At 41.8% G+C, this 27,500-nt stretch overlaps 4 protein-coding genes across 6 annotated transcripts in view; all 4 read right to left on the bottom strand.

Moving 5' to 3' along the window:
• The window catches only part of LOC134194766 (uncharacterized), a 9,552-nt gene extending 7,221 nt beyond the window's left edge, over positions 1-2,331 (bottom strand). For both annotated transcript variants that reach the window (XM_062663721.1, XM_062663722.1), the window contains exons 1-3: positions 2,244-2,331; positions 2,093-2,170; positions 1,893-1,997 (exon numbers count right to left, since the gene is read on the bottom strand). In XM_062663721.1, coding sequence (XP_062519705.1) covers positions 1,893-1,997; positions 2,093-2,170; positions 2,244-2,312 — 252 coding nt within the window. In that variant the 5' untranslated portion in view covers positions 2,313-2,331. The remainder of the gene's footprint in view (positions 1-1,892; positions 1,998-2,092; positions 2,171-2,243) is intronic.
• Positions 2,332-2,381: 50 nt separating this feature from the next.
• Positions 2,382-16,706, bottom strand: LOC134194687 (uncharacterized). Its single transcript, XM_062663629.1, has 11 exons — positions 16,397-16,706; positions 14,560-15,174; positions 13,535-13,599; positions 13,372-13,464; positions 13,211-13,309; positions 13,060-13,149; positions 12,921-12,992; positions 12,734-12,860; positions 6,699-7,670; positions 3,229-5,316; positions 2,382-3,153 (listed from the first exon to the last, which is right to left on the bottom strand). The coding sequence occupies exons 1-11, from the start codon at positions 16,704-16,706 to the stop codon at positions 2,477-2,479; spliced, it is 5,208 nt and encodes a 1,735-aa protein (XP_062519613.1). The 3' UTR covers positions 2,382-2,476.
• A 1,051-nt stretch (positions 16,707-17,757) lies between these two features.
• Positions 17,758-19,483, bottom strand: LOC134194808 (uncharacterized). The gene has a single exon (XM_062663776.1). It carries the CDS (start codon positions 18,641-18,643, stop codon positions 17,930-17,932), a length of 714 nt encoding a protein of 237 aa, XP_062519760.1. The 5' UTR covers positions 18,644-19,483; the 3' UTR covers positions 17,758-17,929.
• A 94-nt stretch (positions 19,484-19,577) lies between these two features.
• Positions 19,578-27,500, bottom strand: part of LOC134194806 (uncharacterized) — a 10,187-nt gene continuing 2,264 nt past the window's right edge. Inside the window, exons 10-17 of one of the 2 annotated variants that reach the window (XM_062663775.1) lie at positions 27,470-27,500; positions 27,041-27,173; positions 25,994-26,127; positions 25,596-25,706; positions 25,101-25,516; positions 20,921-20,969; positions 20,747-20,855; positions 19,578-19,926 (exon numbers count right to left, since the gene is read on the bottom strand). The exon at positions 27,470-27,500 is cut by the window's right edge and continues 54 nt beyond it. In XM_062663775.1, coding sequence (XP_062519759.1) covers positions 19,673-19,926; positions 20,747-20,855; positions 20,921-20,969; positions 25,101-25,516; positions 25,596-25,706; positions 25,994-26,127; positions 27,041-27,173; positions 27,470-27,500 — 1,237 coding nt within the window. In that variant the 3' untranslated portion in view covers positions 19,578-19,672. Of the gene's footprint in view, positions 19,927-20,746; positions 20,856-20,920; positions 25,070-25,100; positions 25,517-25,595; positions 25,707-25,993; positions 26,128-27,040; positions 27,174-27,469 lie in introns of those variants that run through there. The other variant, XR_009972249.1, reaches the window with a different exon arrangement.

Here is a 27,500-nt window from a genome sequence, read left to right as displayed (position 1 = left end):
CAGACAGACAGACATTGCTGTCTTTGATGTGAGCTCAGGCACCGATGTAGAACTTGATGTAGCCTTAGCTCATCCTTGGGCAACAGACACATTGTCCCAAGCTGCTGCAAACAGGGAGAACAGGAAGTTAACCAAATATGGTCAAGTCACTCTCCCTGGTGTGTTTTCCTTGACACTAGTTCCACTTGTGTTCCATTGGGGAGAACGAGGCACCAGATACCTACAGGAATTATCAACCAGGTCGACGAATGACGATGGGAAAAAGAATGCAAAGAATTCATGTGTTACTGGAGAAAACGATTCTCAACAGCACTATAATGTTGCAATGCTAAGACTATTGCAAGGAAACTATCACACCTTTTATCTATGAGTTCTAGTAATGTAAGGTACTATCATACTCAGTTTTGCATACAGTAGTTTGCGAGATGTATTGACCCTATTAAGTCTCTGGAACATTTTAAATAGTTTTGGTTGTAAGGAGCCGTCCGTAATTACCGATAGTTTCGCAGAATGAAATTATTTCAAACCTGGGTGGTGGGTTGGGAGCCAGGACAAAGTGAAAAAAATATTGAATCCCGTGTCGATGCATTGATTTCTAATAGTACAGTAGTAGAGTTTATGATTAGTTAGGATCAGTCTACTATTTTCTACTTTGTGGAAGCGACTCACGTATTAAACTCGTCGTTAGTCATACTATTTGCTCGCGACCCTGTGCGCAACACCAGACTGCACGTGTACCACATGCGAGCATTTGAGCAACATGTCATTGTTAGTGATAGCATGTGCACGTGCCATGGGCTGTGCCGTGGAAGTGTCATTTCTTGACGATGATCGTACGCGTGCTTGGTGAGGTTTTGCGTCTGAGCTTCGACAAGATCACGCCTGTAATATGTGTGAGTCATTATTGAAGGCTCGAGAGTTGAGGTGGAAAGTGCGGCTCGCTAACCTCCCCAAAACATCTGGAACTTAAATGTAGCAAAATCCGTGAACGGAATGTCTGTGCAGACGACGTTGTTCGGGAAGTTAGCAAAGAAGACGTACGAAGTACGTGTTCTCATCAAAGCGAGACAAGGACCGACACTACCACTTGGTTCATCCTGTCGAGTTCCGTAACCAGCAGCACCATGCACTTCAGGAGAGGCGTGCTCAGAAGAGAGCTGCGACTGGCACTGGTGCTTCATCACTGGGCCAATCTGCCAGTAAACGGGTTTGCCATCACTGTACCTTTGATGGCTGTGGTGCAGTGTTTTCATCATACTATCAACTTACCCAGCATAAGCAGGAGGGCCACACAATGGCCAGAGGTCGCCTAAGAAAGAAGAAAACTATTATACTTCAGTGTGAATGTTTGCTCTGTAGCGTGGATTGTACTGTGTCTACTTATGTTTTGTTAATGCCTTTTACTTCCTATAATATTAAAAGTTCTCTTCGTTGTACCAGTGTCTATTCAAACATGATTACGCACTGAACAGCTGACGGTATCTTCCGTGGTATATTTAATAATAAAGGCAATAGCTCTGTGAGCACGGCCCATTGTGTGTGAAATAGACAATGCTTTTTATACTTTATAATATTAAAAATAGGTGCAGTGGCCATCAATATTTTTATCTGAAAAAGTAGGGGGTGGGTGGTGGGGTCTGGTTACTTTGGACTTCGTTCATTCTGCGAAAACTATCGGTAATTACGGATGGCCCCTAATAGCATTCACTTATGAAAATATATGAAAATGACAGAGAGACAGAGAGACAGACAGACACTCACTCACACACACACACACACGCACGCACGCACGCACACACACACACACACGTGACACACACACACACACACGTGACACACACACACACACACACACACACACACACACACACACACGCACACACACACCCTACCAGCACATCGTTGAACAGAAAAAACTGTCTTGGTTTAGGTCCTTTCCGACACACTTTCATCAACGTGCCCTCGCGCACAAAAATTCTACCAGCAGCCACCAACACCTGAATACACACAAACTTGACCAACACGTAGACATACACACAACACGTAAGAAATCTCCTCACGAGCTGAAAAATACGTAACAAAGATGTATTACCTCGCCACCTTGAAAACGGTTCTGAATTTCTGTGATTTTGTTGACGTTGAAGTCTGACCGCGCAAGTGGCTTGTCTTCCTGCAACGCGCACGCGCATACTTTCATTCATAAAGCATCTAGTGACGCATTAGAAGCTCTAGGAACGTCGCACCTCGCTGATCTTCACTGCCGTTGGTATTCTCGTCGACTGTCTCGTCGACTTCAGCTTGAATACAGACATTATCTCACCACTCAAACCCCCGTATAACCGCTAAACGAGCTAACGCGCGCTACAACGCAAAATGGCAACCAAAATTTTATTACTCACCACTTTAATTTTATCAATTGAACCACAATTTTTTATTAAAATATATACATAATTTTCTGTAAATGGATGAAATTCATTCAGTGTGGTATATCACTGTCCAATACTCTACTCACTATTCCACCTACTCCAGCTTTATCACAAGCAGACAACAACTGACCAACTGTAGCTTGTCTGTTCTCATTTCTCCAAGCTGACAAAACTTTACGTAATTTTTCTTTCAATGTGTACAAAGGTTGGTCACATTCAGTCAGCACTGAATGTGAAACTCCAAGGTATATGCCAATTTCATGCCAACGCTCTGAACCATTTTCGGCTACTTTCTCTATGATGAGTGGAGTGACCATCTCAGAGTCAGCTCGACTTGTCTCACCACGTGCAGCTGTCTCTTTAGATTTTGCTAATCCAGATGCTGCATCGGGTGACATGAAATCACTCAAATGCCGTTGTGGTAAAGATGGAATGTCAGCAACCAGTAGAGCATCATACAATTCACATACTTGCAATCGGTTATTTCTTAATTCTTGCCACTCACTTAATATACGAGATGCTGCTGCTGGGGCAAAAGTAGGATCAGAATAGTTCTCACGCAGCTCCGACACTGTAGACTGGTCAGTACCAATAATACTTGTTAGTTTAGGCCACCACTTTCCTATATCTGCTGCTATCTGTTCAAGCATCATTCGACTCACTAAAGCGCCACTTGCTGGTGAAACAACTTGAGACAGAGGAATACCTTCCTTTACACTTGGAGATACTAAATAAACACAAAACACAAATAAAACACACATTCTATGTTTCATATCAGACAGTATTTGTATTAGCTGTTTACCTTGTTTCATTTCTTCTACATGATCTAAAATGTCTCCACGGTAACATCCAGCTACAGTTTCTACTGCAAATGATCCCCACTTCTCATTTAGAATGACATGCTTAGGCTGATTGGGAAGAGAACTTATACTTGTGGTGGACAAACTCTCACTGCAGATGGATCGACCAAAAAGAACACCAGGAACAGACTGGAGAAGATCCTCCACATCTGACACACAACGCAGAAGAACATGCCACAATCTGCCAACACTGTGATGTGACTTGACTACTCTAGCACTGAGACGTAGAAAGCCAGGTGAAGTATTCTTGCTGCAATTGAACAGCAAAGTCATCGCACCATAACACATCAGCAGTCCACTGCTCCAGTGACGAATATAATTAGGATGATGACGATGACAACGAGCAGACAGTCGTTCAAAAAGACCCAGAGGACAATTATATGCAAACGAATATTCGACAACAGCTTGCATCACTTCATCTGCTACCTCTGCACACCAAAACTGACTCACATCATCCGGTTCTTCGTCATTCAGTAACCATGGCAACAACAAGCCAACATTATGTTGTTTTAGCTTGCAAATCAGTTCTTTGCAACTGTCCATCTGATCTGCTTGCTGACTTCCTCCTCTCATTTGATTATATGAATCTGATGTTGTGCTGATGGTGTCTGTAGACATTGACACAGTTGATGTAATCTCGTGTCTATCAAGAGTGTCTGCCAGTTCCTGAACTACAACATCTGATGAGCCAGTGAGATAAGCAAAATCAAGAGCAAGAAAAAGCTTAAAAAACACGTCCACATGACGATCTGCAGTAAGGTGGAACTCACTCCACAACGCTAGCAGCATAGACACCCTCGCAATGCCGTTACAAACAAGGTCAGACTTCATTTCTGCAAATTGGTTGGGATCTATGTCTGCTCCAATAAAGCGATAGTCATATTCTAAAAGATGATGATCGTGTCTGAAAACAGCCTTCAGTACATTGACCACAAATGGTGGAACAGGAAATAGAACTTGTGATAAAGTCTTTTGATACGAGTAATACAGAATGCTTCCAACCTTGTTCAGGTAGGTTAGTAACTCAAGACACATTTCTTCTGTCAGGCCGTGCTTTGCACACACTTGCATTGCATAAGAGACATCTGTAATGGGGACAGACGTGTGAGGTTGTGGTATAACCAACTTGTCTTCTACAGTCACCCATGATGATGGCAACTCTGTGTGCAGTGAAGGCAGCAAACGTTCATCTCCACACAATTCTTTTAAACGATCCTTTAGACTGACCACTCCTTCGTGTGTGGTTGCACTCGTCAGTATGACCTTTTCTTCAACAGTTATTCGTTGGAATTCAAAAAATTGAAGACGTTCCGACACGTATTTGTTTTCATGAGAATCACCGGCTGCAATGGTTGCTGCCATTCTCTTGATCTGAACTTGTCTGATCCCCAGGAATTGAAGTAGACGAGTGTGTAGATGTTCATTCCACTTTCTACTCATTTCTTCTCTTGACATGTCGACCATCAGATCGACTTTACTGACCACAACAGCAACGTGAGCTCTGCTGTTTCTCTCGTACAAAACTTGCAGGAAATCTCCAATATTCCTACGAAAACATTGTGCAGTAAATTGATACAGACTGCAGTCAATGACAATCAATGCCAACGAATTGTCACTGATGAACAGCTGGTTGGTTAGCGTGTATGCTTTATGCCCACCGCAGTCAAGCAATTTGCATTCTATTTTATCATCCAGCTTCATGGTTGTTTCTTCCACACCTATAGTTCTCTCATCGGGTTCTGCCAGAAATGGGTTACCACTCTCCAGTGCTTCAACGAGGCTTGTTTTTCCTGCCTTTGTAATTCCCATCACTAGAATCTTTATTTTGCCACGTCGTACTCCACCCTCCCTTTCCAGCTCATCCAAATATTTTCTTATAGAACTGATGCCTCGTTCACACACTTCAATGGGTGGAGACACTAGTGGACATCCTTCCACATCCAATTCCTGAAGTTTAGGGCTAAAGACAAATTTCTTGGGAAGATGAGTGACAGAAGTGAATGACAAGTCAACTTTCTCAATTTTGACTTCTATAAACAAATATTGCAACAATGTTATAAAAATTAAGGAATTGACTAAAAACACATTCAAATATTAATTAATTAAAGCTAAACTAAACACCAAAAGATATCAATGTAACACGAGTGCGTGTGTGTGTGTGCACGTGTGTGTGTGTGTGTGTGTGTGTGTGTGTGTGTGTGTGTGTGTGTGTGTGTGTGTGTGTGTGCGTGTGCACACGCGTGCGAGTGCACTGTAGCTCAGTTGGTTCGAGAGTCATCTTATGGAGTGACTTCATCCGGAACCTTGCAGGGTTGCAAGTCATGTCACATGTAAAGTAATGGTGAGCTATGGCATAAACTTACACAAAATTGCCTCTCTCGACTCAGGAGTATAAATGAGTACCTGGTCATTGACTGGAGTGGCAGAGGCCCCTGACTGCGACAAAGTCCATCAGTCACTGGGGTCCTGGTGAGACTTTGGGTGCTCACACCACAGTTGGCGTTGCAGTCAGGGCTCATGGAGTACATGGCCAGACTCCAGGAGATTGCTTAGCACGGCCCATAGCTCCTGCGTAGTGAACAGGAACCCAGCCATCTGAAAGGAAAGCGTCATCGTCTAACGGCAGCTCCTTATCCATTTGCCATTTGTGTGTGTGTGTGTGTGTGTGCACGTGTGTGTGTGTGTGTGTGTGTGTGTGCGCGCGCGCGCGCGCGTGTGTGCCTGTGCATGTGCGCACGCGCGCGGCGCGCGCGTGTGTGTGTGTGTGTGTGTGTGTGTGTGTGTGTGTGAGGGACGAAGGGAAGGAGAGCATAAAGATTGTGTGCATCATGACAAACACCTGACCCACCTCACTGTCCAGTAAGTAATTAAGACCTCAGTCAGCAATCAAATAAATAAATGAAAATCAAATAGACAATTACAAACCTACTAGGCAATCTACTGCCTGCTAATCAACCTAATTACTCGATGATCATGTTACACTAAAAAGTGAAATATTAAATCCATTCTAACATGTACAACAAACAACTGTCTCCTCACTAGAGACAAATACCAAGTAACAGCACATTTCCTTAATGATCATCTTCACAAATAAATGACACTTCAATACACATGCTGGACACGTCACTTGACATTTTGCACCAAACCTATTGCTAGTTAGAACATCATGCAAACGTTACGAGAGAGAGAAGACACATCGACAACCTACTAAAGCTTACACACATTGAATACAAGTACATCATACTGTTTAGTAACAAACAGACTGGACATGATTGATAGAGATAAGCAATGTGTTTGGCACTTGAAAATGAACAAAAATGTAATGATGAGTGTCATTTAAGGAAATATTGTATATGACGTAATTAGTCGTATCTCTCTAGTTATGACACTCACAAGTAATACTACTATTTACCTGTATTGGGTATACTTGATATACCACAACCACTTAGATCCAATATCTTCAAGTTCAGTCCATTCCATATCTTGTTGGAAAGACACAATAATCTCTTGTTATAAGAAAGATCCAGCAGAAAGGAAATATTAAATAACATCAACTCTGACTGTATCTTTTCTAAATCACAGTTAGACAAATCCAATGACTGTAAATTCATTTGCTGCAAACTTGAAAATGTGGGAAATACTCCTAGTTTGTTTCCACTCAAATTCAGATTCTCTAAATGATGGAGGTCACTCATTTGTAATTGTTGCTGCTGTATCTTACAGCCACTCAAATACAACTCTTTCAATTTGGTGAGACCTGCTAATGTAAATGTGTGGAGATTTCTGTTGAATGACAAATCCAGCTTTTCTAAATCATTCAAGACTGTTAACTTTCGTATCGTCCCTGTGTTGTTATATTCAAAAGACTGCAGATCGTTGCCTGATAAATCCAATCTCCACAGTTTCACATTGTTGCAGATCACAGACAAAGTCGCTTGTGTCAAACCACATCTCACCATTTCCACTTCCACAAGAGTACTGGGCAGTTGACATGACATTAGCTCATCAAACAGCAATGGGAATGCAGAGTTATCACACACTGACAAAACCTTAAGACATGGAAGATCACAAACAACAGTAGGGACCTCCTGCAGACCTAAGGCTGATGCTAATGGTCGTTGAGTACTAGACCTCATGTAGTGACTTGTAACCAAATAAATCTCTTCCAGTGCCCTCAGTTTGGCAATAGTTTTTGGTATAGAGTGTATGTTGTCTATACAAAGTCTCAATACCTTCAGTTTCCTCATTTGACAAATTTCCTCAGGAAATCGAGAAAAACTTGCATATTCAAGATCAAACTCCAGCCCGTTGAACTTGTCGACCTTTGGTGCGAACACTTCTAATTGTCCGGTTTTCCAATTGACGACTTCAACTCGTAGCATGTCTGCAAATAAAATAACAGTAACCACTATAGACTTGATGACAGTACTAAAACATAAAGCATAAATACAGAAACATATACATGGTATAAACTAACGGTATAAGGCCGCACCGAAAAAGTTCTTCGTTTCGGGTAACATAACGCAAAAACCACGGTCGGTCGGTCGGAATTTTTTTTTCTGCAATTTTTTATTTACAAATGCATACATTAAATTCTGTCAGAGTAAACTTTCTTGCTCCTCTTGTATTGGTGTTTGCAAAGACAATTCTCCAGACGTAAGTAATCGCACAGAACACACAAGAGAAAGAAAAAACATGCAATTTAATATTAGACTATGCAGTCATTAAGACCTAAAAATGTAAACATACTATATTTTAAACAGTATAAAGCAGCAACGACTAGCAGTCTTTCAGAAGCATAAGGACAGTTGCAGTCCTTCAGAAACAAACACAACGTATTAGCTTACCTAATTCAACACAGCAAGTTTAATTCTATGTCAGATTTTGAGTTTTGCTACATCCAAATTATCTTAAAGTCTCTGAGTAATCCATCAAACGACAGCTGTCAGAAGGACTTGTTTAAACTGTATTACATATCAATCTTTTCCAACGCGAGTGTACTTAATTAAACCTACTTTAGGCATCCTGCAAATTACAGGTTTGTCAATTTTGCAGTTTCCACATATTGGAAGTACTGTAAAGTACTTTTGCAAGTACTCCTGTGGTCTGCATGCATCCACAGTAACACAGTAACTGCATACTCCATGGAAATTCAGTGTGGAAGAATAGTAGGATAGCTCCACTGGATCAGCACAACGTAGAAACGGCTTTACAAATACCTTCCCATGCATCTCATGATCACTAGAAATAGTGGACTTCCACAGTAATAGTCAACATCATGAAGTACTTTGTGTAAGAGAGTGACTTCAGCTGAGGGCAAACTCATGTGAGAGTATAGACACCAAGGCTTAGAACTTTGGGTACATTTTATGATCATGCGAACACGTTGCACAGTAAACATCGAATTGCTGCAGCCTTGCTCAACTTGTCTGGAAGCGATCGTTTTATTCAGCTTGGAAGGGCAGTTGTCATCCGTTGTCTCTGTTCCCTTCACAGTATCGCATGCCTTGCAGTGGTTAGGTGAATCATCATCTACGACAGGATCTGGCAACCAGGAGAGCTCGTTTTCAACGTCAACAGAAAGGCAGGTTCGCTGGCACAAACCAAACGCACATTTATCAGTACCACATTTCTTTATCTGGAATGAATATGACGAATGCGACAGTGGGTAGTGAGGAAATCTCTTAAGGCGTGGCTTGTTTTTAGGTCATCTTGCTTTGGTGCCAGAATACTGGTATTAATGGCAGGATCAATAGCAGCTGCAGGCTCCATGAAGGATTTGATATCCTCGTCAGTAGCCGATTCACATATGTGCACTTGCTGGCCAGAGTATATAAGGCGATTGAAGCGTTTCTCAACAGACTTCACTACTGGACCCATAGACTTTGCCCGTGCCTCTTTAAGAACTGGTGGTAGCTTGCGAATTGCCTCCATACTACCACAGACACGAAAGTATTTCTCCATGTCATCTGAGCTGGCTTCTTAAGACAAGGCACAGTTTTATAGACCTATGTTTAAAACAGACATACAGCATTCAGCGGGGTTTACATACAAGTGGCCTGGAGCGGTACGACAAGCAACAAGCATGTCCAGATCCAATGCATAAAATAGCAAGATTCAGGACAACTGCACGGACAGAAATGTGCAACGATGGTCACCACCCCATCAGTGTATGCAAAAACAACTGGAGGTACGTCATGTGACGGCAAGATGTGACCTCTCAAAACTGCACAGAGCTCAACAGCATGTCGCACGGGTGTAGATGGCTAAAGCACAGTATCCTTGATAGTTACGTTCAAATGACCTTTGTAAACAACCCAGACATTTCACTAGGAATGTTGCACTTGAATATCACCGATGGTGTCAGTGATCCTTCAGAATTCTGATCGTGATCCAAGGCCATTGCCTTATTTTCTCCAACCGTGATGTTTGGTCTGGCTCTTACTCCCGTAGACATTCAAAGTGCTGGTTCACCAACGGGTATCTTTGCCTTGTCGTCAAGGCAAACAAAGCTACTGTGATGTCGAATACTAACGGCCATAGCCCACTGCATCTTCAATAATGCTGAAGAGTAGTGGTCGTCTTCATGGACACAACACAGCTGTCTGGCCTGCACACAACACCTGACATCCAGCTTACCACTGTATTTCAGTGCCGCATGACTCTGACGTGATTTTTGCTGAACTTGCAATGCTAGCCAATCAATACTTGGTATCGGTGTACCAGGAGGGTATTTGTCAGCTGCTTGCTGGTGAAGATCATGTTGTGAGATAAAATGGCTTAGATGGGCAATGCCATGGCACCATTCGTCTTCCGCCGTGACTTCTCTGATAATAAGACTCTGTAGGATGCCCAGGAATGTGTCGTATTCATTGGGACAGCCAGTGTTCAAAGTACAGAGGTTGACACATAGTTCCGGTAGCTCACCAAGTACGACAAGACGCTTGCGATAGTCAATATCCCGCTGGTTAGCATTTGATGCAGTGCTATCATCAGTGAGACAGCTGTACAAGTAATGCTGTACAGCAGGAGAAATTCCCGTACGATTGTTACATTGCAATTTAAAGCTTCTCCTCATCTGCTTAGTGTGGTATTGAAGAATCTGGGGCTTTAGGTTTTCTATCATAGAGAAAGGCTGAGTGGTAAGCTCAGACAAAGAGAGACCCTCTGCTGTCTTCCAGACAAAGACAGTTGTCCCAACGTTCCCACCCACTGCATACCGATACAAAACGACAGGAAAATGAAGGTTAAACGACTGGAGAAAACGATGACACTGCATAGATGTGCGATTTTCGCCCAGAATCTTGTCATCTTCAAACTCTATTGCTTTGTATTCACCTACTTCATTTAAACTAGTCTCTAACCTCATCTCTTCACTGCTTAATACACGTGACGCATCACCAGAATAAACTTTCAAATCGAAGAACTGACTTAGTGGCCTCACAACATAATCGAGACTTTGCCTAGACTTGGTTTCTGCAGCCTGCTGTTTCAAGTGTGCACTGTACTTCTCCATAACGATACCTAAACTTTCAACATCTTTTGTAAAACTATTCCATGCAGACCTTCGCAGCACTGGTTTTCCCTGCATTCCAAATAGCAACTGAGCAACGGTGTGCATGTCCTTAGCAGACAATTTTAACATTCTTCGCTCTGTAGTCGTTGTAGTCATTAAAAGCCATCCAGGTTGATGGAAGTGCTGGTATATCTAAATTTCAAGCTGCAGCACTTGCTAAAGTGTCATGGTGGCAGTCGATCATCCACAACACACAAGCAATGGACCACACGATGTACATACCCTCACTGTCACAGAGACTAACTGGAATCCGAGGCCAGCAGTCCTAAGGAGATCCATAATGTCAGCAACCAGACGATCCATGCCAGTGGCTCTACCGCCCGATCCAGATGTAGGTGGCAGGGGAAGACGCTGCTCCGACATCTTCTGCATCAACAAGTCGTTTGCACTTTCAGTTGAAAGTTGTTGACAAGTCAATGTCATGGCAGCTTCTAAGGTAAAAAATACGTGACATCTACCAACTCTAAATGCAATCCAACATTGTCATCTGGCATTGCATCATAGCGAGTTGCTGAATCTGATGCTGTCTGCACAGACATCAGCCGCCGTGCATCGTCGTCTGACGTTACCATGCAAAGTATATCTTTCAGTAGAGACAACTCTTGGACCCGCAGAATTCTAGAATTAACGATGGAATGACCGCCATCCAGAACCGTGACCAAAATTGCAGGCATGGCACGTATTATGTATACTAGCTGTAGTACTGTACATGTGCAATTCGCCTTGTACCTATGACTTGCACTGTGCGCAACGGAACTATACACGCACTTGCATGCAACATGTTCAAAAACACGTGCCGCAAAAAAATTCAAAAAAATTTCGGGGCAATCTTGAAAAGACGGTCAGTCGAGTTACCAAAACAAAGAAATTTTTGGTCTGGCCTAACTGTGATTTTTAAATTGAAGACGTTCGGACACGTATATTTGTTTCATGAGAATCACCGGCTGCAATGATTGCTGCTATTCTCTTGATCTGAACTCGTCTGATCTCCAGGAATTGACGTAGATGAGTGTGTAGATGTTCATTCCACTTTCTACTCATTTCTTCTCTTGACATGTCGACCATCAGATCGACTTTACTGACCACAACAGCAACGTGAGCTCTGCTGTTTCTTTCGTACAAAACTTGCAGGAAATCTCCAATATTACAATGAAAACATTGTGCAGTGAACTGATACCGACTGCAGTCAATGACAATCAATGCCAATGAATAAAAATTGTCACTGACCATCAGCTGGTTGGTTAGCATGTATGCCTTATGACTACCACAGTCCAGCAGTTTGCATTCTATTTTATCATCCAGCTTCATCACTTTTTCTTCCACACCTATAGTTCTCTCATCGGATTCTGCCAGAAATGGGTTACACTGCAAACGGGCCAGATAGGCGTGTTTTATAATCACATGACTGTCACGTGTCTTAATACATATAAAACATGGAATCTACAGAACTTTCTTTGTGTGTGCTCTTGTTTCATTAAAAAAATGAAAAATAGAGTGTGGTGGGCAAGAGACTGCAGCTGTGTCACGCAAAAGAGTCGTCAGACTACGCCATATCCAGGAATACACTGTAATACATCTGCAGCACATGCTTTATCAATCTTCAACCGAGCCACCTAGCCTACTCGCGTTTACACTACGTGATGGGACCGGGATGCACCGAGCCAACTCACTCAAATCAAACGGGATGAGTCAGCCCACTCCGGTCGCTCCCAACTTGTCCCAGTCGCATTTACACTGGCACGTCGCACCAGGTAGCACCGAGCTGGCACAGTCCAGCCCATTCGAACGTGCCAGTGTAAATGGTGTTGTAATTGCCACCACTAGAATCTTTATTCTGCCATGTCCAACACTATGCATAGATAAATGCTCACCACCAGCATCTTCTCGATCAGGTTTGTCAATTTTGTATAGATCATGCTTCATAAAAAGTTTCAGATTGCCTATTCTAGTTTGCAGTCCTTCCATAAATGTGTGACAATGTGCTGTTAACGCTTCCACCTAAACATCAAAACAATTCTATGAGAATCAAAATCAAGCATTCACAAGTGGCTGTAAAACTTTTTCTCCTGATGTTTGTGGCAAATGCGCGTGTACAATCCCTTGAAAACCATTAATCACGCCAGGTAGGTCCTATACACATCAGATGTCAACACTAAATGCAATAGTTCTACAACACTGCTGCAGTAAAAGTACATACATATATATCTTTCGTACAGTTGTGCTCATTCAGTTTCATTCTTGCATAACAATCAGCAACTGAGCGTCTGTCTTGATTCATCTGCAGTAGCTAAACACAAAACAAGAATTTCAACTAACTGTCCAAACACTTTGTCACACCTATCCCTTACTGCAACTTCAATTTTGCCCTTTCCAAGTTCGCCCAGCACTATCTTGTCGTGTGTGTTCAAAGTCTTTGTGAGACGTAGCTGTTTATGTCTCTGATTGATCTAAAACATAGTTACTTCACATCACCACAATTACAAAAATCAGCTGTACATGTACTGATCACCTGTCGTTTACACTCTTCCAGATCATCAGTTAAATCATCCACAACATCAAACATGCCACTGACATGTTTGTTGATGTTCCCAGATGTCAATTGCTGCACAAACAATAGAAACACAATAATTAGAACTAAAATCATTTTGTAAATAAACATAAAACAAGAATACTAATTCCATTGTTGACAGTAACGCTGAAGTCCTCTTGTTCATCTGATACACATTCAATGCAGATCCTATAATAAAATCACAATCAACACACAACTAAGTCTGACATGCACACACAATTTGTCAGCTACACTAAGCAGTCAAAATGACTAACTTGCTATATCAATCATACAATGACACATCAGATCAATTCTAAAGTGTGATATATATTTCAAGCCATTTTTAAAATAATAAGTTAATATAAACAAAATGACAAACCATAAATAGTAGAACAAATTCACAATTTTATAGTCATAGTACTGCCACCAGGATGACTCCTTGGCTTATTTAGATGTGGGATTGTGAGTGCAAGAACTGCTACTAAAGTACATCTGCACCTTACGAAATGCACTCATCAAAGTATCTGACAAACTGGCAGCCACCTCTGCTCACAGTGTCTCATCTTGGTATCCTCTTGCTGATGAGTTGCATCTGGGTCCATTACTAGGCAATGTGACATATCAGTCAACACACAAAATCAACCCTACAGATTGGACATGTTCTACGAGAAGACTGAAGCTTAGCATCTCAAGTAGTATGTAAGAAACCAAGGCTGTGTGTGGACCAGTGCCCATACTCTGGATTACAAGTCAATGGATTTGATATCCAACACTCTGGATGGTGTTTATCACTGTAGAGTACCTGGTCCAGCCCTCTGAACCTTGTTTACATCTGATATGTAGTCTTGGCACTCTGGACAGTGTCCAATGTTAGAATTTAATAAAGTCTTAGCCCCTACTGTGAGTCTCTCCTGATACTGATCCAAACTCATGATGAAATGCTGTGTATCGTGGTATGGTATGGTAATCGTGAGTATGTTCAATGTTGTTATTAAAGTAAAAATAATAAAATGTATGTTGAAAATAGACCTGAAATAAACCATACTCAAAATCCAAATGACAATAACGTTACTAGCTGCTACAAGTTTCACGACACCCTCTCATGGATTGTCTCTAATTCTTATAATTTAGAAAAATTATCAAAATTACCTTTTTGTTGATGTCCAATAAAATGTCGAGTTTTGTCTCCCAATTTTGGCATTGGGCGCAATTTTGGTAATTTTGCTGGATAATCTGGAAGTGAGGCAAACCCAAAGCTGACTTCATATGCTGATTCAGGCAAAACTTTTGCAAGTTTCTGAAGAAACAATGGGCTGGTTTGTTGACTGAAGAAAGCAATCATGAGATGCAACATTGCCAATCCCGGTAACCGAAGAACCAGTTTGCAACTCTCGTCTTCCAAAATTTGAATAATTTCAATTTGAGATTTCTTGCATTTCCTAGTAGTTGAATTCAGTAAATTAATGATCCTGTCCTTCTCTGTTTGCATCTCAGCTGTTCCAATTCCCTCAAAAAGAATAGTAACCAAAGCCTTCTCAGCAACTTGGACAACATAAATAATCTTGTCTGGATCAAAATTTAATGGCCGATCAACTGCAGGAGAGAACTGAATGTTTTCCGCTGGCATTTCAAATTTACCAGACAAGGTAAGTTTTAATTGGTCCCAACAAGCTGACTGTTCGTTGAAGTCTTCTAGTAACTCTTTTTTCACATAAAAATAAATTGATTTGTTCTGCTCAGACTTGCTGGCACTAACAACAGACTCTAAACATAACAGAAATGTGGTGAAAGACTTAGAATGCATATTAACAAAAAATCTGTTCACACATTCCACATCACAGAAGATTTTAAATTTTCAAAACCCAGTGGTTTATCCAGATAAAATGATATATGGTTAGACTACACCTAAAGAGGTATAGTTTCACCAACGTAATTAAATAAACTACACCACTTTTGGGATTGTCTAGGCTCCACCTCTATGCAATCTGATATGCTCTTGACCATGCAGATAAAAGGGTATTGTGTCATCCCGTGGACACCATCCATAAATTGAATTAATTAATTAAACGTTACTGACTAAAATTTCATTCCTGCTATACATTTGTTTGCTTCTCAAGCTTTTAAAGACATCATCTGATCACAGCTTGATGACTACGCGCTCTAAATTATATTCATTCACTCTAAATCGCATTTGGACCTCCTGGGCGGCACTTAGTAATATGATACTCACGTCTCCCTGTGGGTGGGAAATATGGAATGTGTGATACAGTAATATGAAACAGTATTCAGCAATCCAATGCCAAACATCATTACAAAATCAGCCAACTGTCCACATACCAACTGAACACACACCAACTTAGGGCTTGCGCTACTTAATCATAACACCCTGCTGTGCTATCATGCGCAAGGTAGGTGTGTTCTTCATGTTGGCCAGTTGCCTCTAATTAGTCATAATAGGATGTGTGAACTCTAGCAGACTGCAACTGATTGTATCATGTACTCAATTGCCGCGAAATAATTGAAATGTCTTCTGACCGCTTTCTGTCTTCGAGTGCCTTCTCTAGGTGTAGGGACCACATGAGTGTGATAGAACAGCAGCAGTTGCCTGAATCTACGGATGCAACAACGTCTTTCACTACAGAATTCCGCAAGTTGTGCTGCGGATTCGATTTGCTCAAGAAAAAACTGCCAGACCAACACAAAGTAGAGCAATCTTCTTTGATTCATTGCTGTGATACGCAATATGAATAAAGTGGAATGTTTTGACAAGCGCTAACCCCAGCACTAACCCTACATTTCCAGTGTTAGCACAGCCCTAGTGTGCATGTTGTACAACTTGTTCCGAACATTACCAACAGTAATGTACTGCCTATTTTCTGATCTTTCTTGTAGCTACACACTGCTGCAGCAGCAAACACTCACAAGACAAAACCATCATCTCTACTGCCCCTACACAAGCAAACTGGTTTCCTTGATAGATGCTTACTTTCAATGCTGGTTTGACGATGTGGTCGAAGAGACTTCTCTACAGCATTTAGCGTGTCATCTTTAACCTCCAGCAGTACATCGCAAAATTTGTCAAACGATCCTTTAGCTTGTCTACGTAGCACCCTCAGAATGTCTTGGGCCAAGTCCGTTTCTGGCTTATTTGAGTTGATGAAACTGTCCTCCTCGTCTACATTAATGAGGCCTTTGCTACCAAGTCGCGCAATAAGCCGATTCCGACGTGGAGACAACATCTCAGCCACCTCCACCTGTTGGGGTCTCAAATGCTTATCCCATTTTGGGTCAGCCATCTGACTAACAAGCAATACGAAAGAATCCTCTACACCAAAACAAAAGCAGCTGCCAAACGATATGCTCACGTAAAGCACGAACGCTTGAGTACCTGCGGTTGCTACAGTGTACCTACGTTTGTACGGGACTTTAGCCCCGCCCTTCCAAAAAAGGCAGACTTAGATCGCCTCGCCAGGCCAATTATAAGCTGTGGTACAATTCTAACAATTACAGCTTGTTTTACTCGTTGACCATCCATCTCCAGTTTCAATTCGTGGCATCACCATGTAGGTTTGACGATCAACTGCACGTGACTCGTGAAAGCAACGGTATTGGTCACGTGCGAGAATTACACGTGTATATACTAAAGCAATCCTTAATTAATTAAGTATGTACAAATGAAATGTTTCTATTAAGTATGTCCTATAAATGCTCTCTAGCTCCTATTGCCTGCAGAAATCAATGACATCACGTAGCCTGACAACCAACAACCAAATTGTTGTCCAACACCAAACAAACAAATTCAATGATTTGTAGCTATAGGTAACTTGTACACGTAAACCCTTCTTACATCTTTAATGACAAGTTGAATCGACCCTCAGTTTTCACTACATGCTACACACATGCTCTTTCTATTTCTCAATGTTTTGCCAACAACAGGCTGCAAGAACAACACCACACAATCACAACTCAAATATATAAAAATTTAAAAAAATAAATAAATAATATAGTACTAGTAAAAATTAAAATAAAATCAAAATATTAATAATTAAATATGACAATGCTGCATTTCTTGCTATTGCTTAGGTGCACTAAATCAACTGAAGTGGCAAGAGAGCAGCCTGTTCTAGGTTACTGCAACCTCTGCCAGTAGTGTAGACTTAGCAACTATTTGCTCCTACATTTCTCTTAGAATAAATCGTTTTTTTCTTCTCAAACTAATGATCATTGACAGTTGCATGTTCAAACATAAACTATCATGCACAAACAATCGTTAGCTATCACTCACAATGCCAAATTTCATGCAGATGAAAACAGCTGTGAGCCAAATTTACTAAGAGGTGTGCTGAATTTTATAGGTCTGAGTGGCCATACACTTGCTGAAACACTAAAGACACTGGTAAGTTTCTTAACCAGTCAACACACTGTGATTCATCTAGAATAAGATTTAAATGTATTCACAGTCTCATTCTTTACTATGCTCATTGTAACACGTATACACCAAACACACACTTGTTCATATCTAAAATTCATTCACTGTTCTATCAATGTTCAATACTCTCCTCACTGCTCCTCCCACTTTAGCTTCATCACAAGCAGACAACAACTGACCAACTGTAGCTTGTCTGTTTTCATTTGTCCAAGCTGACAAAACTTTACGCAATTTTTGTTTAAATGTATACAGAGGTTGGTCACATTCAGTTAGCGTTGCTTGTGAAACTCCAAGGTATATACCAATTTCATGCCAACGCTCTGAACCATTTTCGGCTACTTTCTCTATGATGAGTGGAGTGACCATCTCAGAGTCAGCTTGACTTGTCTCACCACGTGCAGTTGTCTCTTTAGATTTTGCTAATCCAGATGCTGCATCAGGTGAAATGAAATCACTCAAATGAGGTTGTGGTAAAGATGGAATGTCAGCAATGCTGGCTTGACGACTTGGTCGGAGGCTCTTCTCTACTCCACGTAATGTATCATCTCCGACTTCAAGAAGTACATCACAGAATTTGTCAAACGATCCGGGACCTTGATTACGAAGCACAATCAGAATGTCTGTGGCCAAGTCCGTTTCTGACTTCGTTGAATTCAGGAACGTCTCCTCCTCGTCTCCATTAATAAGGGCCTTACTGTAAAGACGCGAAGCCAGCCGATTCCGACGTGGACGCAACATCTCAGCCACCGTAACCGATTGGGGCCTCAACTGTTGCTCCCATTTAGGATCTATACCACAAGCCATCTAACTAACAAGTGATAGAAACGACTCCTCCAACACCAAGATCAGCCCGCAAACAGACACAGCGCCAATAGCTGTAAGATACGCGGTTGGTATACACCTATTTATACGGGATGTTAGAGGTAGGTAATACATGTGTACAGCATGGTACGGTACAGTAACACCAATTTTATGGATTGTATAACAAACCGTTTGTATTCTACTTGATCACACAATCAAATAATTCAGACAGATAGACAGACAACAGACAGACAGACAGACAGACAACAGACAGACAAACAGAAAAACAGACAGATAGACAGACAACAGACAAACAACAGACAGACAGACAGATAATTTATTCTCATACAGATTCTACTTGTACATATGCTAGGATTTTTAAAATACAAATCAGTCCTTGCAAACAACAAAGTCACTAACTAATGGACTTGACCTACAGACAGACAGACAGACAGACAGACAGACAGACAGACAACAGAAAGACAGACAGAAAGACAGACAGACAGACAACAGACAGACAGATAGACAGACAGACAACAGACAGACAAACAGACACACAGACAGACAAACATACAGACAGACAACAGACAAACAACAGACAGACAGACAGATAATTTATTCTCATACAGATTCTACTTGTACGTATGCTAGGATTTTTAAAATACAAATCAGTCCTTGCAAACAACAAAGTTATTGACTACTGGACTTGACCTACAGACAGACAGACAGACAGACAGACAAACAGAGACAACAGACTGACAGACAAACAAACAACAGACAGACAACAGAAAGACAGACAACAGACAGACAGATAACAGACAGACAGACAGACAGACAACAGACAGACAGACAGACAGATAATTTATTCTCATACAGATTCTACTTGTACATATGCTAGGATTTTTTAAATACAAATCAGTCCTTGCAAACAACAAAGTTACTAATTAAACTATATTTATTATTAATAAGTTAATATTACAAAATGTGTAAATCCATTTACAAAAAATCTGCACCTCACACGTCATATTAATATCAAACCACACTCTCATTCATTTCATCTTCCTCTGTCCTATCAACGTCACTATCATCATCTCCATCCACGTGCTCATCACGTGCCTCGTTGAGCTTTACACTTTGTGTCTCACTTTCACTCTTTTCGACATCTTCATCTTCTTTCTTCTGTTTTAAGATGCTGGCTGGTAATGGTACTGAGACTAAGACTGTAGCAATGTTGATAAATACAGTCACAACAAACACAAAGTTGTAGTTGAAGGGAAAACCTAAACCTGAAACAGAACAATATAGAAATTGAGAGAGAATGATGGCCCACATGCAATGGAAATTTACACAAACAGTAACATGTCTGTCTGATTGTCTGTCTACTTGTCTGTCTGTCTGTGTATCCGTCTGTGTGTTGGCCTGTCTGTCTGTCTCTCTGTCTACTTGTCCGTCCAACTGTCTGTCTGTCTGTCTACTTGTCTGTCCAACTGTCTGTCTGTCTGTCTGTCTCTCTGTCTACTTGTCCGTCCAACTGTCTGTCTGTCTGTCTACTTGTCTGTCCAACTGTCTGTCTATCTGTCTGTGTGTTGACCTGTATGTCTGTCTGTCTACTTGTCTGTCCAACTGTCCATCTGTCTGTCTGTCTGTCTACTTGTCTGTTTGTCTGTCTACTTGTCTGTCCAACTGTCTGTCTGTCTGTCTGTCTACTAGTCTGTCTGTGTGTTGGCATGTCTGTCTGTGTGTTGGCATGTCTGTCTGTGTGTTGGCATGTCTGTCTGTGTGTTGGCATGTCTGTCTGTGTGTTGGCATGTCTGTCTGTCTGTTTGTCTGTCTACTAGTCTGTCTGTCCGTCTGTCTACTAGTCTTTCTGTCTGTCTGTCTGTCTGTCTATTCGACTGTGGGTTTACCTGTCTGTTTGTCTGTCTACTTGTCTGTCTAACTGTCTGTCTGTTTGTCTGTCTTCTTGTCTGTCTAACTGTTTGTCTGTCTGTCCAATTGCTTGTCTGCTTGTTTGTCTACTTGTCTGTCCAACTGTCTGTCTGTGTGTCGGCCTATCTGTCTGTCTGTCTGTCCAGTAGATTCCATCTTTGATACTTCTGTCTTTACCATTTGATTGACTCCATGCAAACACTACAGCACCAACTGTTGGACCAATCATGCGACCGAGTGATGCTCCAGACGTACCAATACCATTCACAGCTCCACGAACAGAAGACTACACAACACAGCACAGCAACATGACGTTCATGTGTACTGATTGTCAACATCAATGCCTCTTACACTGGCTGCATTCGACAACAACACGTTAACAGACGTGAAGCCAATAGTCCTAAAGCAATAACATAATATAATACTTGAGACATACAGACAGCTAAGTCCTGAGAACACAGAAACATTGTGTAGTGACAGAAAGACAAAAGACAAACAAACAGACCGACAAACAGACCGACAAACAGACAGACACATACACAGACAGAAACAGACAGACAGTTGCTGTTACTTTAGTTTCACCTGTATTAGCTTTGATGTATAAAAATATATGAAAATTTGACAGTCAGACAGACAGACAGACAGACAGACAGACACACAGACAGGTAAACAGACAGACAGACAGACAGACAGACAGACAGACTGATAGAGACAGACAGACAGACAGACAGACAGACAGACAGACAGACAGACAGGTAAACAAACAGACAGACAGACAGACAGACAAACAGGTAAACAGACAGACAGACAGACAGACAGACAGACAAGTAAACAGACAGACAAGTAAACAGACAGGTAAACAAACAGACAGACAGACAGACAGACAGACAGACAAGTAAACAGACAGACAGACAGACAGGTAAACAAACAGACAGACAGACAGACAGACAGACAGACAGACAGACAGACAGATTTGTTTTATTGTCATCAAACGTCACTACTTACATCACTTGCTGCAGTACTAAAAGTTCTACTTTCCTACTGTTCTTCGTTTTAATTAATGAATAGAACTATGAATGGCTTTGTCCATCTCTAGCTTGTCTTGTCCATCCAAACAATTCAATGAAAGCCTAGATAGCTTTCTTAAAACAACTCTACTGTTACATTTCTGAATAATCACAGAAAATCTTCTTCTCCAATAGCTTCTAAACGCTGCTTCATTTTTCCTTCCCAGCATGTCTTTGGACTTCTTTGCAAGTTCATTTAAAAATTCCTCTGCTTTGGGTCCCCAACGACCAAAGTGTTCGAACACCAGAGGAGTAACAAAAGGCTTAGAACCATCTGGTAATGATTCTTTGCGATACTTTACTTCCTTCCTTGCCTCTCGTTTTGTTGCTGCATATCCACATGTCGTGGACGCTCCCTTGATGGTATCTTTGCTCCAGGGATGAGCCATAGCAACATCTATCTCTTTTGTTGTTCCTGAGTCTACGTCGTAAAATGTGATGTCTGGTCTATCTTCGGTGTGGATGTATCTGTGTCTTGGCTCAATCTGGTGGCATATGAGCAAATCGCTGAGACACTCGCTCCATCCAGAAACTAGGGTGTTGTGCGTCCAGACAGGACCTCCCCCATACTTACATGTAATCAAGTGATATCCTTCTCTGTCCAGCTCTGCTCCACACTCACATTTTACAAGGAGCTGACTGAATGGCAGACAGACACCCAACCTCAGACAAGACGCTAGACGAAATTCATTCTGCTTTAGTGCGTGCTTGTCTGAAGTGGGGACTGTTTCAAGCCATCCTCCCGCCCCTCGTCCTTGCAAGGATCTCATTCTTCCCGCGTCCTTTTCCTCAACTATTCTATTGGTAAATGTTGCTGCTTCCATGCAGGAAATGTCCGTTGATAAACGATGCTGTAGTTTCCTGGGGTTCTTGATCATCTCCTCTAGAGTGTGATATATAATTTCTTCTTCATCGTCCAAGTTTGACTTGGGAGGAAGATTAGACACTGCTTGATACAAGGTTGACCTTATGGTAGAGGAATCATTCTTAGGGCTGCTTTGATAGAGATTTTCTAAGTCCCGACACATTGATGGAAATCTATTGGGGAGTTCTTTAAGTGAGTGTGCCCATGCTGCCAAAAATGCAGCAGGAGCTGTACCTCGAATTGACGTGAGCCCGAATCCACCGAATTTAATTTTCAGGGATGCTTGTTTCCACTTGGTGTTGTCCAACCGATCCAATCCTATGATGTCAGTGAAAGTCTTTCTGGTAAGGAGGTCATGGATACCCGCAGCTTCTGATACATCCCTGGGAGATACAGTCCTGGCAAGATGATTCATTTTTGGGACGTGGCAATGTCTGAGTAACAGAAGACTGCACTGAGGATCATCAAGATCTTTTAGCTTAGAGCAAAGTGAACTGCCATCCTGTGCTACCCTTGTACAACTTGATTGGATGTAACTAGGTGCGCCTATAGGCGTCCCCAACACATGGACTCCTACTCTTGTAATAGGAACTGTTGTAGCGAAGTGCTCTGGCGCATCTGGGTAATACAGCTTGCATTTCTCGTCTCGTATAGTCAGGCCAACATCTTTGAGGGAGCCTTTTACATCATCAAAGACTGAGATGGAAGATTCAGGCAAACCAACAACATATACGTCATCCAAATACGCCAGCATAGTTGTATCTTGATGACGGTCTTGAACTGAGGCAATGATTGGTTGTAAAGCAATTGAGAACAGGACTGGACCAAGAGGGTCACCCTGGTGAACTCCTTCCTCTGATTGTAGTTTCACTATATCTTTCCCCTTGACATAAATCAAATTACTCGGACTGTCATACATTTGCCTCACGTGATGGTATATTTCAGGAAACACTTTCATGACCTGACTTAGAATACTGTCTCTCGATACTGAATTGAAGGCATTTTTGACATCGGTACAGAGAACAGACAAGCCTGGGTTATTCTCCATAAGGAATGAAAGGTGATGAACTAAAAGCTCAGCCCCACCAGGTGTTGCAATTCCATGTTGAATTGGCTTGAAGTAAGAAGCAAAAGAACTATTCATCTGGCTACAAATAGCCTTAGCAGTAGCTCTTCGAATCACTTCACCAATCGCAATAGGTCTAACATCATCGTTTGCTTTAGGTAAGGCGATGAGACGAGACGCTGTCAGGAGAGGCAAGACTGAATTTGGAACTTTGCCTCCAGCGATTAGAGAACACACTAGATATAGCAGTTCGCAAGTTAAGTCATTCTCCAAAAGAGTATTCAGGTGCTCATAACGCCAGCCAGAAGGGCCAGCACCACTTCCTCTTGGTGCTTTCTTGATTGCATTGAAAAATGCCTCCTTTTTCAGAGAAATGGGATTAACTGAATCTGACTCCATTTTTGAGGTTTCCTCTGGTCGATGTGAAGATATCATACGATGTGGATGCTTGGATAGTAACTGTGCCACTGTGTCGTCTGTAGCAGGGGCAAAACCCTGACTAGTTAGAACTCTTGATGCACGTGACAATTCTCCACAATGAACTAGACTTAGTGCAGCTTTCTTCCTCTGATCAACTTCTGTAGAAGGAGTAGAGCGTGATAAGTGACTCCGATTTAGAATCAGTTCTTGCCAATGAAATTGTAGAAACCGTGTGTAAATTGCCTTGACCTCCCGCGTGCCCACTTTACCGCCACGTGCATGCGGTTGGAGAAGCATCCTGGGAAGAAGTAGGAGAAGTTTCCATCCTCTGTCATTTGCTGGTTCCTCTTCAATCTTTCTCAAAGCAATAGCGCAGCAGTCCTGAAACATCGCGCGTAATGCAGGTGTTACATTCTGCACTGTTCTAAGCGGCGTCCAGTCCAGTATGGCTTCCGTTGTGAAGGAGTCTATCAGGCGCCAAGCGTCACTTTCTCGATCCAAGGAAGACCAACATGATTCAAAGGCCGTTCCAAAAGCAATGTCCTCAGGTGCCCTTGGCTTCCTTGAGTTTGGAGGTGGCAGAGCCGGTGTTGACGTAGTAAGCGTAGCCTGAGGCGTTGCGGTTACGCTGGATGACCTACAACACTTGGAAGCATGTTGTTGAAGCTTCAAAAACCACTGTGAGCATCCAGGACATTTGGACAACCCATGTTCTTCAATAAAATCTGTTGGACAATCATCTGAGCAGTGAGAGTCCCTGATATGTGCCAGAATTCGTTTGAGCACGTTTTCTTGTCTACAACGGGTGTATGGGCAACAGATGGTCGACATCCGAACTTTTAAAAATGCCGTCTGACTGCAGAACTGACGAAAACCAAACAAATACTCCAAGAAAACGATTTGTGACCAGGCGGGTTCAAACTCCAGTAACCACCATACCACATCCGGGACCGACCGACAAACAGGTAAACAGACAGACAGACAGACAGACAGACAGGTAAACATATACACAAACATAGATACACAAACAAACAGACAGACAGACAGACAAAAAGACAGACAAACAAAAAGACATACAAACAAACAACCAGATACCACAATGTCATTACAAACCTGCACAAAAATGTAAATCCTACTGACACAATAACCACAATCCATATCTGTGGAGTGATCCCACCAATAGGAACCGTCGTTTGCACTTCCCCATTGACAAGAAAATGGCATTCCTTCTGACTTGCGTCTCGACTCTCACTTATACTCACACTTCCTTCAGACACACCAAATCCATAACGTTTACATGAAAACCCATCACTGACAGATGATGACGTTGATATTAAATGAGAATAATTTGTCCAGCTGGATGGTGTAGTCGTTGTGTTCAGATGTAATGTGATATTTGATGGTTGGATTCCTCCAGTTATTAAGACTGAAAAAGGAACGAGGAAATAGAAGATCGAGAAGACAAATACAGAAATCTGGAAGAGACGCTTGAAGCCCAAACAATCAGCCAATCGATGATAAATAAACATCTAAACAACATAGAAACAAAGTAATATACACAATGATATTGTGAGTGATATAGGGAGGAAATGTAGTTGGAGAATTAACCTGCATGAAGAATTGACAAACTGCTATTGCCGATATGCAAATTGCGATCTCATTGGAGCTGAAACAGAAGCCACCGTGATGAGAGTCAGTTACTAAGAGAAGTGGAACAACCTGTGAAACAAAAACTTTAAACACACACACACACACACACACACACACACACACACACAGTAACACACACAGTGACACACACACACACACACACACACACACACACACACACACACACACACACACACACACACACACACACACATGCACACACACACACACAGTGACACACACACACACACACACACACACACACACACACACACACACACACACACACACACACACACACACACACACACACCAATCAGTGCATTAACACTCCTCCGACACTACACATCACTCACTTCATTAGAAATGATGGTCACAAATGCATACAGACTGTAAGCAGTCACAGACAAAGCTATCGACTTGTCTCTCAAAAGTAGCAAAACTGTACAAGCTTCTTTGCAACAAGTACGTGCCTTCTTAGCTGCATGTTCTGTATAAGAAAACACAGAATAAAAAACAAAGAAATGTATGACAAAATAACATGTGACAGACAAACAACAGAAGACAAACAAACAAACACAAAAACAGACAAACTGATAAACACGTAGATAGACAAGCAGACAGACAGACAGACACACTAACAGACAGACAGACAGACAACAGACAGACTGACTGATTTTCATATATTTTATACATCAAAGCTAATACAGGTGAAACTAAAGTAACAGCTAATGAACAACAAGTGTCACAACTACAATTACAATTACACAAATAACAATTAGCATTAAAAAGCTCCCCTACGGAGCCTACAAACCGAAATTTAGTTTACTGAATTGAAAGTTGAACAACATCTAAACTCTGGTCAGTATTCTGTCCATATGTTACTCTGATCATCTTTCTAGCCAACACCGAGGCATTGCAACGCTGAAGTTGTACTGACAAGCGTCTTCTCCAATGTGTTTTAAAATCTGAGGGATTGTTTCTTCCTTCTTCATCTCTATATAGTTTGGAAAGTTTATTGAGGAACGTTGATGCTTCTTCTCTCCACCCACCAAAGTGCTCGAAAACTAGTGGAATAAGGGTAGGAGTGTACCCTCCAGGCAACTGCTCTTGAGAATATTTGTTATGTTTGATGTCTTCTCTTCTTCTTGCTGCAGCTCCATCCGTAGTTGCTGCACTTCGCAGAATGTCCTGGCTCCAGGGGTGAGCAAGGGCCACATCAAGCTCGACATTTCCCCCACATGTTGAGTCAAACACAACAATGTCTGCTCTATTGTTGGATGTTGTATATCTATCTTTTGACTGACTGACAGACAGACAGACAGACAGACAGACAGACAGACAGACAGATAAACAGACAGACAGACAGACTAACAGCCTGACAGACAACAACAATAACATACGTTTATTGTTTCTTTCCTTTCCACTCTCGAGTGTTTCTGATTCCATTTTCTCATATTGCAACGTCGCCTTTTGACATTTGAAACAGCCACACATAAACACCCGGCACAGCCATCTCTTCTCTGTATTTGAAACCTTCAAAAAACACAGCAGTTTATGATCAATGTGTGTGTGTGTGTGTGTGTGTGTGTGTGTGTGTGTGTGTGTGTGTGTGTGTGTGTGTGTGTGTGTGTGTGTGTGTCATTGTGTGTGTGCATGTGTATGTGTGTGTGCGTGTGTCATTGTGTGTGTGTGTGTGTGTGTGCGTGTGTGTGTGTGTGTGTGTGTGTGTGTGTGTGTGTGTGTGTGTGTGTGTGTGTGTGTGTGTGTGTGTGTGTGTGTGTGTGTGTGTGTGTGTCAACATCCACTACATTTCATCTCTAACATTTTACCTCTTCATTGTCCCCACGACTATCCATCGAG

This window comes from Corticium candelabrum, chromosome 19 (assembly GCF_963422355.1).
Source record: "Corticium candelabrum chromosome 19, ooCorCand1.1, whole genome shotgun sequence".
NCBI lineage: Eukaryota > Metazoa > Porifera > Homoscleromorpha > Homosclerophorida > Plakinidae > Corticium > Corticium candelabrum.
The sequence above is the reverse complement of the archived record's forward strand: the minus strand, read 5'-3'. Positions and strand labels throughout refer to the sequence as shown.